This window comes from Bison bison, unplaced genomic scaffold, assembly GCF_000754665.1.
Source record: "Bison bison bison isolate TAMUID 2011002044 unplaced genomic scaffold, Bison_UMD1.0 scf7180017864361, whole genome shotgun sequence".
Lineage (NCBI taxonomy): Eukaryota > Metazoa > Chordata > Mammalia > Artiodactyla > Bovidae > Bison > Bison bison.
The window spans coordinates 920262-934985 of record NW_011494933.1 but is presented as its reverse complement, the minus strand read 5'-3'; the positions used below and the strand labels follow the sequence as shown (position 1 = coordinate 934985).

The following is a 14724-nucleotide window of genomic DNA, read 5'->3' as shown; positions in this document are numbered from 1 at the left end:
AAATTCACTTGCTTTCCACTGGTCCATTATCACTACACCCCTGTTCTTAAACCACTTTAGATAAATATTTCACTGACTTTTTCTAACACAAAGTATATGTTGGTAATTTTTAGTTGAAAAAAAAATGCCATAGCTTGAGTTTTTAAAAACCAAGGGGGAAAAAAGAAATATTTCAATTCACTTTGTAGTGAAATTCAATTTTTTTTGGTTAAAAATGATTTTATTCCATGTTCTTCACATTTATAGTGTTTCTATCAAGTGGTCAGTTGTCAATCACATTTCCCCCCCTGTAAAAGTTTTTGTTTGGTTTTGCTATTTTTAAGACTTTATCATTGCTTTTAGTTTTTATAGCTTTGCTCTGTAAATGTAAATTTTTTAAAAACTTACCTTGCTTTGAAGTTTAACAGATTTCTTAATCTGTTAAACTTCAGATCCCTGTACAATGTACAGTATCCCTTCAGTTTTGGGAAATTACTATTCACTATTTCTTCAATTGCTGCTTCTGATTCTAAATGACATAATAATAATTGCCTGCTAATATGCTTGGAGAAGGCAATGTCACCCCACTCCAGTACTCTTGCCTGGAAAATCCCATGTACCTCCAGGAGCCTGGAAGGCTGCAGTCCATGGAGTCACTGAGGGTCGGACACAACTGAGCGACTTCACTTTCACTTTTCACTTTCATCCATTGGAGAAGGAAATGGCAACCCACTCCAGTGTTCTTGCCTAGAGAATCCCAGGGACGTGGGAGCCTGTTGGCCTGCTGCCTATGGGGTCACACAGAGTCAGACACGACTGAAGTGACTTAACAGCAGCAGCTAATATACTAAAGTCACTTCAGTTGTGTCTGACTCTTTGTGACCCCCATGGACTGTAGCCCCCCAGGCTCATCTGTCCATGGGATTCTCTAGGCAAGAATACTGGAGTGGGTTGCCATTTCCTTCTCCAGGGGATCTTCCCAACCCAGGGGTCAAACCCGTGTCTCTTATGTCTCCTGCATTGGCAGGCAGGTTCTTTACCACTAGCATCACCTAGGAAGCCCAGATAATAATTGCCTAGTTATGGTAATTTCTAGCAAAGATGCAAATACAGTGAAGAACATAGAAATTCCCTCCCACCCTTCAGAAACACAAGTATAATCTACTCCATCTCTCAGTCCACCCATTCTCTTCCTCACAGCAACGGTGTGGCAGCTCCCTTTCCAGCATCCTAAACTACAGCTGACTGAGCTGAGTTCTGAATGATGAAGACTTACAAGTTAAGAGAAAAGGGGTATTCCAGTTAGGTAGATAAAATGTACAATGTACAGCAAAGATGTAAAGGGAATCATCAGAAATTAGGGTGGGGAGATGAATGCAAATAGGATGCAATGCAAATAATCTACGTTAGGTAGGTTGGGACCAAATTTTGAGAGCCTTTTCTGCCGTACTGAAGGAATCTGATAGATACTTAAGGGATGACAAATCACTGGCAACCCATGAGCCTTCTGTGCTTAGGTGCTCAGACACTTCTTTCACCTCCTATTAATATTTAGGTTGAAAAGCAAAACTTGCCATGCCTTTTCCATTTTATCCATATCCATTTGTAGCATATTTCTATAATTCCTGATACTATGGTTCTCTGTATGTGAAATTGTGCTTTGGTATGAAGAAAAACCACAACTAATACAAGTCTATTTGGGTGGAACTTTTGAAAAATACAAGTAGAAAAATAAAATATCATTTAGGAGAAAAAAAATACATGTCTGCCACTGAAGCTATTCTTCTATTAAAAGGCATTTCATGTTATACGCAAAAGACACTTATCAGCATTAGTGGGCCATCTGAAATGAAGAAGAATAATTACAATTATACAAAGTTGTCTCAAGCCCCCTCCAAAATAGCCCAGTTGTCACATAGATTTATGTTTGGAATTTCGAGACTTGGTCAGGACCAAGTGAATAGAAGGAGGAGGAGCTGGGAGAGAAGGGGGACAGAGAGGGAGTGTGTGTGTTTAATTTAGAAAATTTTTAAGCTGGATTCATTTTATATACCAAAGCTGGATTTCAAATCGACTCAATTTCCAGATTGTTAGGTTCTTTCAGTACTTCCTACTTCACTGTAACCAAGCTTTGGCTTCAAAGAAAATTGGTCTATAAAATTTTTACCGCATTTTCTAGTCAAAAGTGTGTGCTTCTACCATGGCAGGGGACACTGTCTGTTACTGGCCCTCTCCTTGAGAAACCAACAGAAATGCGGGAAAGTTGGTAGAAACTGGGATACAGGCAAAGTAAAATCCTGTTAGCAAGTCTAATGAATGCAGAGTGTGTTCTGTCCCTCTTGAAAGCGTTGGTTTTATTTTGTGGGAAGTACTGAGTGTTCTTTACAGTAAGTGTTTGTCATGTAAGTTACTGAGATGGTGAGGAGAGAAGAGGATGTGGCCGCTACAGGATACAGTGAATGCAGGCTCTTTCACGTTATTCGTTAAAGTCACCAGTCCTTCTCACCACCTCTTAATACAAACCCATCATCATCGAGACTGGTGGGATGGCTGTCGGGCTTCATGAAGTCTAGAGGTCTTCATGTTCATCACTTTAATTTTACCATATAATTAAGTAATGATGGACTGAAGCAAATGTATTTATAGCATATGTGAAAATCCTGGGGTAAAAATAGGATGCCGATCAATCTTCCCACATCCTAACGAACATCTGCTTGGTCTTAGGAGCATGGCATTCCTACTGACATGGGCTATGCAGTGGCCCCTCACCATTCAGGCGTCTATCCTGTACATGTTCAGCTATATGAAGCCTGGAAGAAGGTTTGGAATATTAGAATCACCAGCACTGAAGAATATCCACACCTGAAGCCAGCTAGATACCGGAGGGGCTTCATCCACAAAAACATCATGGTGAGCATCTGTGGTTTGGGTAGGGCACACCACATTCTGCCAGAAAGAAGCAAAGAGAAGAGCGACGTATTAACAGCTTAACAGAGGGAAAGCTCCATGCAGCAGGAAGCATAGTTTTCAGATCCAAGCGAAGGATGTTTCAGTTACAGTCACTTTTTTTTCAGTTCTTCAAACATAACTTTAAAGTGTTATTTTACTGACACTACTGCTAATAAGCAGGCACTGATGTTAAACCACTAAGGAGACATTACATCTAACTTGCAGATAATTTATAGAAGCCATCATTTCTTCAGTTACTTAGCATGTAAAACTAACACCGTCTCTCTGCATATTAACCATGCCACTCTTTTACAAGCCAAACTGTCCTCTTTATCAATGTCAGACTAAAAAAAAAAAATCTCAGGTATTTACAAGAAGCCACATGTCCTGCATAATTATTAACAAGTCATAATATAGAGTACAAATGAGAGATGATGTTAAGTCATTTGTTATCTATTGTCAAATTCTCTCCGAAGTGTCTCTATTTGGTTTTGTGTTTTTACACTGGTGACAAATATATATTGTCAAAATATATTGTTACTTAATACTTTGTGAGGCCTCTCAAAGTAAGTAATTAGGAAAAAATCCTAATTTTTCCCCAAATCAGAAGGTCTAAAGAGTACTGTGGTGTTAGGCATAGGTCTCCTGATTTAGACACGCGTTTAGACACACATTTAGATCACACCCATGTTCTGATCATCTGGGTTTTGATGATCTGTCTACAAATCAAACTCATGAAACCACCTCAAATGAAACCTATTATCTTCCCTTCATTCCAGCTATTGGTCCTGCTATTCCTAATTCAGTTTTAGCGATTTGAACATTGCACTACCCACCCCATGTCCAATCAAGTCTCTACATTCCATCAATAATTCCTTCATAATATTGTAATATTCACTACCTGTCTCTTTCTGTAATATTTACTGCCTTTACTCTTATTTGTAAACCACAGGGCTGATTCCTATTTCATCTATTTATAGCTTCTATCCACCCCCACCACAGTCCATCCCATGGACAGTGCCAACCTTTTAATCCTAAAATGCTGCCTTCACCTTGACCTTCCTAACCTATTCTTTCCAGTTGTTTCTACACCCTTTAACTTGCTCTGCAGGGACCTAAAAACAATTTAAACTAAGTCTACCTTTCTAGCTCTTATTTTCCCGTAGTTAGCACAGACTCACTCCAGCCAAAAAGATCTGCAGCAGTATCACTGTGTCCATACCTTTGTCACCCTTTCAACCTTGAAAGACTTTCTGACCACTCTCTACCTATTCCTATTCTATTTATTCCTCAGTATCAAGTCCCATATCTTATAGAACATGAAGCACCTTGGTGTATGTCTAGCAGTTCAACACCTAGGTCTGGCCTACACTGGTCTTATTCTCCTCTGAATTCCCATAACATATCATCTTGTAACTCCACTGGGAACATAAAGACTTACCACATTTCAGGGTGTTTGTGCCCTACCCAGAAGCTATGAGGCTCCAGTCCTATTGCGTTATAGGGCAGTTTTTCTCTTTATTCAGTAAGGAACTGATGGAAAACCAAGACATCCCATCCTAATCCCTGGTTGTTAAATGTGACTCTCTGAAGAGAGCCAGAAACCTCAAAGCAATTAGATTACAGACCTGCTTATTTACTTACTGTTTCTAATGGAGATACCCACTGGTAGAGACTCCCACCAATCCTCCCAGCAGCGTCATGGGTGGCATTTACCAGGAACGCTTATTGGCAGTTGCTCTGGATTCAGGCCTTGCTTGTGCATGCGTGCTCAATTGCTCAGTCATTTCTGACTCTTTGCGACTCTTTGGACTATTGCCCTCCAGGCTCCTCTGTCCATGGGATTTTTCAGGCAAGAATACTGGAGAGGGTTGCCATTTCCTCCTCTAGGAGATCTTCCTGACCCAGGGATTGAACCCACATCTCCTTCATTGCAGGCAGATGCAACCCCATGGACTGTAGCCTAACCAGGTTCCTCCGTCCATGGGATTTTCCAGGCAAGAAAACTGGAGTGGGTTGCCATTTCCTTCTCCACTGAGCCATCAGGGAAGCCCCAACTCAGGCCTTACATATAGGATATTGGCTTTAGGTCCATTAGCGGAGATTCTTGGAAAGGCAATGGCAACCCACTCCAGTACTCTTGCCTGGAAAATACCATGGACGGAAGAGCCTGGTAGGCTGCAGTCCATGGGGTCGCTAAGAGTCGGACATGACTGAGCGACTTCACTTCCACTTTTCACTTTCATGCATTGGAGAAGGAAATGGCAACCCACTCCAGTGTTCTTGCCTGGAGAATCCCAGGGACGGGGAGCCTGGTGGGCTGCCATCTATGGGGTGGCATAGAGTCGGACATGACTGAAGCAACTTAGCAGCAGCAGCAGCAGCAGCGGAGATTCTTGTGATTATGGTTTTCATAACCATCTCCTAGTTAGTTAGGATCAGCAGCTATAAGGTTTCCAGGGGCTTATCAATATATGAGAGTTTGAATTTGATAGTGTTACACTCCCAGAAACAGTTCTAGAGAGCAGAATGCCTAAAACCTCTCTTATTCCTTATCTAACACAAGAGAGCTATTTCTGGAAACATGTTCAGTGTCCTGTAGCACTGGAATTAGGGAGCAAAGCAATGGGATATGAGCCTCCTACACACGCATGGTCTCCTCAGCCTCTTTCGGTGGCCCACTGACCCTCGTAGGGCTCACAGTGACTCTCATCCTCTCAGCAACCATGATCCTCCCCACAGTTGCAGGGTAAAGCCTAACATTTCCTCTTCCCTCTGTTCAAATACACTTCTGTCTCTCTCCATTGCATAGAATCAGCTAGATAATCAAGTCCCAAAGTTGGCTCTTTATGTTACCACAGTTTTTCAAGCAAGATATTCAAACTAAATCCTAAAAGTGACTCAGAATCATGCATATTTAAAATGTAAAATTAACCTGGCATTTAATTACATGTAGGCATTTCATTATTTAGCTTTGGGATAATTCTCTTTACCTTCCATACACTTTAAATCCTTCTTGAATATAAAGGATATACCATTGTGTTCTCCCACCTGGACTTGCATAGAATTTTGAATTGGTATTTGTGAAATAACTGCTATTTCCAGGAAATTGTATTTCCATAAGTTATTAAGGAATATATTTGATTTGGTTAGAATATTTTGGCACTTAGTTCTCTTTTGTTGTTGATTCTGTGTATAACATTATGAGAATATATAATGCTTTTAAACATAAACATCATCAGAGCTAATACTCTGCAATTAATCTGAAGTTCTCTGAATGATCTCATCAAGATAAAATAGCTTCTAAGGATATAACTTTAACCAGTTTACCAAAATAAATAGGATATGTTCAGTTTTGATTTACACAGCAATATATAATATATTGATTGAGCTGAGAATCATGTTTTCTAATAAAACTTTCAAGGACTAGATTGAAATTTATTATAATGCATATTCAAATGAAAGAAAAAGAGCCAGTATATTTCTAGGGAATTGCAAAGCATGGGGAGTCCTGTACAGTAATATTTTGACAACACTAACTGAACCAACTGTGCTTTAAGAATCAAGACAGAAAAAACTGAAGATTGATTACTTAGGACAATAAGCTGAAGACTTGCCTTTTTAAAATTCTGTAAAACTTGTATCTCTCCTAAATATATTCATTTATTTTCTACCACTTCAAGTGAATAATGATAAATGCAGATGATAAAGAGGTCATTAAATAAAATTTAGCTAAAGATTATAGCATCTTGCACAGCTTTTGCTCACCCTTTTAGAATTATACTGCCATTTTGCCAGGAAAGTTGTAAGAATTTGAAAAAAAAATTCTTATCATAAATATGTATAATTGAAATAAATAATGGCTCTATATACAAAAGATAAAAGAATACTTTTTACTAAGTGACCTTTTTATCATTTTGTTTGTGATACATTATAAAAATTGCTAACCAAATGCATAATCTCTTTCTTTCTCTTGGATCTGGCAGTCTTCAGACTTAGAATCTGGGACTGTTACTACAACCTACAGTGGTCCTGTCAGAGTAGAGCAGAAACTATGACTTGTGTCTCAAATATTTGTTCTAATTTAAAATGTTATTTCCTAAGACTCATATTAGGTTACTAATTGACTTCATTTTCTAATGCATGTGTAGAATTTGATAGAACTATTATCCTTAAATTTTTTGCCGTACTAGAATTACAATGTATAGCACAGGCAAATCCAATATGTTTAAATTTCATTTTTACTTTTTTTGTTTTATTTCATAAGATGCTGGAACATACTAGGTTTCATAACAGAAGTAATGACTTGGAGATTTAAAATAGATAAGTGGCTAAAATAATTCAAAGTCTGTCTTAGTTTTCATATAGTTCTTCCACTGTCTTCAGTATTCCTCCCATAGTGATCTCATCCCCACTTTCCAAATTATGAAAGAACTGGGGGATGAAGGATCTCAGAGATAAAGAATCCACCTGCAATGCAGGAGACTCAGGTTCGATCCCCGTGTTGGGAAGATCCCCTGGAAAAGGAATGGCAACCCATTTCGGTATTCTTGCCTGGGAAATCCCACAGACAAAGGAGCCTGGCAGGCTGTAGTCCATGGGGTCGCAAGAGTTGGACATGACTTGGCCACTAAACCACCACAGTAAAGAGTTGAATAATGACACCAACTTTATCTTCCATGAGGGAAGAAGCTATGTCAGCATATTAATTGATTGAAGGGAACTTTTTCCTTACTTGCTCGTTCTTCCTTCAGGTTCTTCCGAGACAAACCTGTGGGCTTTTCACTCACACGATTTTCTATAAAGAATATCCAGGAGGTCCTAAAGAGCTGGACAAGAGTATTCAGGGAGGTGAACTTTTCTTCACTGTGGTCCTCAACCCAGTAAGTACTTTGAGCTTTTCTTCAAATAGATAATGAAAAGTGACAAAACAGATGAAAAACAGGCCAGGGTTTTGGTAGTTATCAGCCAAGTCAATATGAAGGCTCAGTTATAAAACAGTAATTAATAACTAAATGGAACCACATTTAGTAATGGGGGCAAACTAATTCTTCAAGTAGTAATGAGATGAGGAACTTACAGAAGAACCAAGGAAGGGCTCTAGCAAGCCCTTCTCTGCATTGGAAAGTGATCAAAATTCAGATTCTTGCTTTTATGCAGAATAAAATTTTCACCTATGAAACTCTTCTGTTCCTAATGGGACCAGTTTTTCATTTAGGTGACTATACCTCTATTTTTATCTTACTTAAAGTAAAAGTAGAAGTGAAATGGGAGAGGAATTAGGTAAGCAAATAGGGTCATTGCTGAAACATTCATGTTAGATCTTGTTTTGCTCTGTCTCAGGCCAGGGCAGAGCAGCCTCTTCTGTCGGGCTACTACTATTCTTTCTCCTTTACTTCTTAATAGCAAGGTGCCAGCTCCCAAAGGAACCATTTGTATTTATTTCTGTTTGAGGCAAGTGTCATAGAGTTTATGAGAAATAACTAATGGAAGTAAGGTGTATAAGGAAAAGAAGGGATTTTTATTTCCCTTCTGAAAATCACTGATATAAAATGTAAACCTGTGTTTATTTATTGTAAATTTGTCCCTAATGTCAGCAATATTCAAGATTTTTTTAAAAATGTAATTCTCCAAATGAGAAAAAAAGTTCTAAGAACCCTCTCTTGACCTTAATTTTACCAGTCTTGCAATCAAAATTGCAGATATTTTTCATTGTCTACTAGTATTCAATAGCTAACTATTTCTCAGCTCCTAGAAAATGAGATAGAAGTAAGTAAGGGTAACTCATCTTTGGGCAAAATCAACACATACATCCAAAAATCACTATAGTCTGAATTTGTATGGCATTTGGCCTTTTGGAAGTTTATTAACCTTCCTACTGGCCAAAATATAAATAATTCTGATTTATATATCATAAATAACCTGGTTCTCTATCTTCTTTACAAATAGAAGTCTCTTTGGAATCATCTCATATGGTTTTCTTCTTTTTTTCCCTCAGTTCAACCCAAAGAGTTAAACCAATGCCTGATTGTAAACTGAAAACTCAGTTAAAATATTCTTAATATGGTAACATTATCACCATAATTTTAAGACTCCTTAATCTACAATCTGTAAAATTCTAATGTTTTCTATTTCCTTTCATCAAAGAGCAGTAGGACTGTGAACAGGTAATCGCTTATTTGATTTTTTTAAACAACAGTTGCTTTGGCACTTAAGAAATTCTTAGTAGTATTGTAATTTCAGAACTTTCTAAACCAAATTAGTTGTATTTAACATAGAAGAATTCAAAACTAGATCATTCATGACCAATTGTTGTTGTTGTTCAGTTGCTAGGTCATGTCTAACTCTTTGTGACCCCATGAACTGCAGCATGCCAGGTTTTCCTGTCTTTCACTATCTCCCAGAGTTTGCTCAAACTCATGTCCATTGAGTTGGTGATGCCATCCAACCATCTCATCCTCTGTCACCCCTTTCTCCTCTTGCCCTCAATCCTTCCCAGTATCAGGGTCTTTTCCAGTGAGTCAGCTCTTCACATCAGGTGGTCAAAGTATTGGAGCTTCAGCTTCAGCACCAGTCCTTCCAATGACTATTCAGGGTTGATTTCCTTGAGGATTGACTGGTTGGATCTCCTTGCAGTCCAAGGGACTCTCAAGAGTCTTCTCCAGCACCACAATTCAAAAGCATCAATTCTCCAGTACTCAGTCTTCTTTATGGTCCAACTCTCACATCCACATGGAATGTGGAAAAACCATAGCTTTGACTATATGGACCTTTGTCAGCAACGTGATGTCTCCACTTTTTAATACACTGTCTAGATTTGTCATAGCTTTTCTTCCAAGGAGAACTGTCTTTTAATTTCATGGCTTCAGTCACTGTCCACAGTGATTTTGGAGTCTAGGAAAATAAAATCTGTCACTGTTTCCACTTTTCTCCCATCAACTTGCCATGAAATGATGGGACCAGATGCCATGATCTTCATTTTTTGAATGTTAAGCTTTAAGCCAGGTTTTTCACTCTCCTCTTTCACCCTCATCAAGAGGCTCTTTAGTTTCTCTTTGCTTTCTGCCATTAGGGTGGTATCATCTGCAAATCTGAGGTTGCTGATATTTCTCCTAGTGATCTTCATTCCAGCTTGGGATTCATCCAGCCCAACATTTCACCTGATGTACTTTGTAAATAGGCAGGGTGATAAGATAAAGCCTTGATGTACTCCTTTCCCAATTTGGAACCAGTCCATTATTCCATGTCCAGTTCTAGCTGTTACTTCTTGACCTGAATACAGGTTCCTAAGGAGGCAGGTAAGGTGGTCTGGTATTCCCATCTCTTTAAGAATTTTCCACAGTTTGTTGTGATCCACACAGTCTAAGGCTTTAGTCAATGAGGCAGAAGTATATATTTTTTTAATTCCCTTGCTTTTTCTATGATCCAACCAATGTTAGCAATTTGATTTCTGGTTCCTCTGCCTTTTCTAAATCCAGCTTATACATCTGGAAGTTCTCGGTTCATATACTGTTGAAGCCTAACTTGAAGGATATTGAGCATTACCTTGCTAGCATGTGAAATTAGCACAACTGTAGAGTAGTTTGAACATTCTCTGGCATTTCCTTTGGGATTGAAATGAAAACTGACCTTTTCTAGTCCTGTAGCCACTGGTGAGTTTTCCAAATTTGCTAGCATATTGACAATAGTACTTTAACACGATCATATTTTAGGATTTTTAAATAGCTCAGCTGGAATTCCATCACCTCCACTAGCTTTGTTCATAATAAGGCTTCCTAAAGCCTGCTAGGCTTCACCCTCCAGGATGTCTGGCTCTAGTGAGTGACCACACCATGGTGGTTATCTGGGTCATTAAGACCTTTTTCGTACAGTTCTTCTGTGTATTCTTGCCACTTCTTAATCTCTTCTACTTCTGTTAGGTCCATACCACTTCTGTCCTTTATTGTGCCCATCTTTGTATGAAATGTTCCCTTGGTATCTCCAATTTCCTTGACGATATCCCAAGTCTTTCCCATTTTATTGTTTCCTCTATTTCTTTGCATTGGTCATGTCCAATATATTTACAAATATTTATTTTTTACTAATTAAAAACCGTATTATTATCTTAACTGAAAAAAATCTCATAGTAAAGCTTATGTTAATCTTGAACACTAATTTGGACTAAACTAACTGAACAAACCCTTCAAATGTTTAGCAAAGTTTGCTACTTTTCAGGCCTTTATCAGTAACCTTTGGCAAATTTGTCTTGCTGAGGAGATTCACAGGGAATAAACAGGAGAAAAAAACTTCCCAAAACTTGTTCTTTTCTGATTCAGAAAAGCTTCAGTAGACAATTACTTTCAGATAAATCCTGGGATTCAAAATAAATGACAGACCTTGTTAGATACCAAAATATATTCAAGGAATCCAAATTAACTTCATCTGGCACGCAAACTCCAATTTTTGGAAGCAACTGTAGTTCCCTAGAGACTTGCGGTTAAGACGCGCTTCTAGACTCAGCCCACGTCTTAGCCAAGGGAGGACTACTATCATTAGTTAGCAAGGGCTGCTGGCAGAACGGAGTGAGGAGTGTTTCCCACGGCCTGTTTCCCATGAATTCTCCATCCCGAAATAAAATGTCTGGATAAAGTTTGTGTTAAAATTAAGAAAGGTCCTACTGTATAACACATAGAACTCTGCTCAGTGTTATATGGCAGCCTGGATATGGAAGGGGAGTTTGGGGGAGAAGGATACATGTATATGTATTGCTGAGTCCCCTTGCTGTTCACCTGAAACTATCACAACATTGTTAACTGGCTATGCCCCAAAACAAAATACAGAGTTTTTTTAAAAAAGAAAAGAAGATGAAAGGTCCAGGTACAAGTAGGCATGCTAGTAATTTAGCACATGACACTTTTTAAGGACTGAATGAGAATGAGAAATTCTGATAGAATCAAGTAGTTATTAGCTACAGGAAAGAAAAAAATTATACCAGATTTGAAAGATAGTAATTATGAGCTTCAGTAATACTCCAGACCTTGATAAGAAGTCGTATTTCATATGTGAATGAATGAAATTTAGTGTCCAACAGTGGGGTAGGGGTACTACAAGAGCAAATTGTGTTCCCCCCACAGTGGAATACATTCAGCCATTAAGAAATACATTGTATAATAATTTTTAATGATATAGAAAATATTTATATTTAATGAAAAAAGTAAGTTATTAGAAAACTAGATGTGAGCATGCAACTAAACTAGAATGAATTCAGCAGAATGTTAACAATGGTTGCCCCAGATCATAAGAGTAAAGATGATTTTCGCTCATTTGCCTAATTTTTATAGATCTACATTGAACATGTATACTCTTAAAACCAGCACACACACATAAAATGTTACATTAAAGACAACAATAATAAAGAATTATGTAACACTAACAGTGAAGGATATAAAATGTAATTATTTATTTAGTGATATATCAGAGGGAGAATTAGTATTTACTCACTGCAGTTGTTCCCTATCTGTCCCATGTCACCTAACACCTGCCTCGCTGCACAGTTATTTGTGTACATATATAGCACCTTTTCTCCTACATGAGAGGACATTCTTGCAGAGTGATCTATGTGTCTTTCATTTTTGTGCTTCCCATGGTATCTGGATTAATGTTTTAAATCTAGTAAGAGGTCACTAAATGTTTTCTAAATGATTAACTAAATGCAAAAATAGCTATGTTTTAGGACCATCGCTTGACTTAGGGGCATATCCAAATGTGAGTTACAATAAGCCTGGTTTTAATATAACTACATTCTAGCAGATTCTCTGCTTTCAAGAGAAAGAAATTCAGGATCCAGGAAATTTTTACGGGGCCCTAAATGTTTGGCAGGTTTTTACAAGTGATGATGAATTAGCCTGACGTGGAACAATGGATAATTAAAGCTGGAAAGAACCACAAAATTCCTCTACTTGATCACCCAATTTTAGACTCAAGACCACGCCTGTGTTTTTCTGAAGAGAACCTCAGCCTTCGTGACTCTGGGTTCGGTGCTTCCACCACTGCAACACACTGCTTCTGCACTCCTGGGTAAACTGGCCTTGATGTGATGCACGTCACCTCTGAATAGGACTCAGTTACCTGGTACCAGGAAAATGTGCAAATGGCTTAAAATTTCTGGCCATTGTCTAGAAAAAGCAACCCATTTTTTGAGTGAAAAACAAAAAATAAGTGCTTTTGAAAAAAAGCTATAATATGCAGTTATAGCTAAGGAAAAATGTCAAATGTACTTTTAAAGAACTATGAATAGTAAACTATATATTTTTGTCTTAAAACAATAAATCTTATTAATATTACATGTAACAAAACATTTAAAACAATTTTTGTTCTATTAAATTTAGACTTTTAAATTTGCAAAGCCAAAAGACACTTTATTTCATTTGTTTCCTACTTTCCATATTAGCCCTATTTTTCTATCAGTGTTCTTCATGACTAACTGGTATTATATAATTACTTGCCACTGTGAAATTAAGAATAATCCAAGAAAGCATGATCAAATCTTTTTGATTCTACAGTTAAGAAAAATAGGAATATTGTAAATTCTCAACTCATTGAAATGGATATTTTTAAGAAATTAGATATTAAAGAAATGAATATTGTGTTATTCTTTGTTTAATCCTTTCATAGTTTCACATAACTTATAAACAAACAAAAAACCTTTAACTTGGAAAAAATTAAGCCTGGCTCCTACACACCTTTATGGTTTCTTTTTTCAATAATCTCATATATCCACCTTTCACGCCACGCATACAGAAGAATTTGTAGTTCCCTATATAGGACCTGTTATCTCATTCTCTGCCTTCAAGTGCCTCTACCTCAGCTAGCATACCTTCCAGAAAATCTGAGCTTATTTATCATCTTTTTATAGAAAAATTCCCCCAACTCTCCAGTTTCTCTTGAACATGGCATAACCGTAACATAACTGGCCCCCAATATGGTAATCAGTTATCTTTATCATCCAATAGTTTGTGCATTCCTTAGTAGAAAGCATCATATTTTATTCCATTTTTTAATCGATATATTACAAAATTTTATTGCATAGTAGACTCAATAAATGACAGTGGATTAACATACATGCATATATGTATACTGTCTTTGAATCTGAAGAAAAATCTAGGTGCCTTGGAAATACCCACTCACAGAATTCATTTGACTTAAGAGTTTGCATTACTGTGCTTTCATTTCTCCCAACATGCCATTCAGGGATATCCTTTTGAAAGTCATTAACATTATGAAAGGGCTTCCCTTGTGGATCAGCTGGTAAAGAATCTGCCTGCAATGCAGGAGACATGGGTTCAATCCCTGGGTTGGGAAGATCCCCAACCAGGAGAAGGGAAAGCCTACCCACTCCAGTATTCTGGCCTGGAGAACTATACACAGTCCATGGGGTTGTATATAATGCTCAAACTACCACACAAGTACACTAATCTCACACGCTAGCAAAGTAATGCTCAAAATTCCCCAAGCCAGGCTTCAGCAATACGTGAACCATGAACTTCCAGATGTTCAAGCTGGTTTTAGAAAAGGCAGAGGAACCAGAGATCAAATTGCCAACATCCACTGGATCATCAAAAAAGCAAGAGAGTTCCAGAAAGACATCTATTTCTGCTTTATTGGCTATGCCAAAGCCTTTGACTGTGTGGATCACAATAAACTATGGAAAATTCTGAAAGAGATGGGAATACCAGACCACCTGACCTGCCTCTTGAGAAATCTGTATGCAGATCAGGAAGCAACAGTTAGAACTAGACATGGAACAACAGACAGTTT

General features: G+C 37.9%; 1 protein-coding gene across 1 annotated transcript in view; it reads left to right on the top strand.

The window, feature by feature from the left end:
• The window catches only part of NDST3 (N-deacetylase/N-sulfotransferase (heparan glucosaminyl) 3), a 182278-nt gene that overhangs the window by 100570 nt on the left and 66984 nt on the right, over nt 1–14724 (top strand). The window contains exons 5-6 of the mRNA XM_010855234.1: nt 2704–2889; nt 7683–7811. Of these exons, the coding sequence (XP_010853536.1) occupies nt 2704–2889; nt 7683–7811 (315 nt within the window). The remainder of the gene's footprint in view (nt 1–2703; nt 2890–7682; nt 7812–14724) is intronic.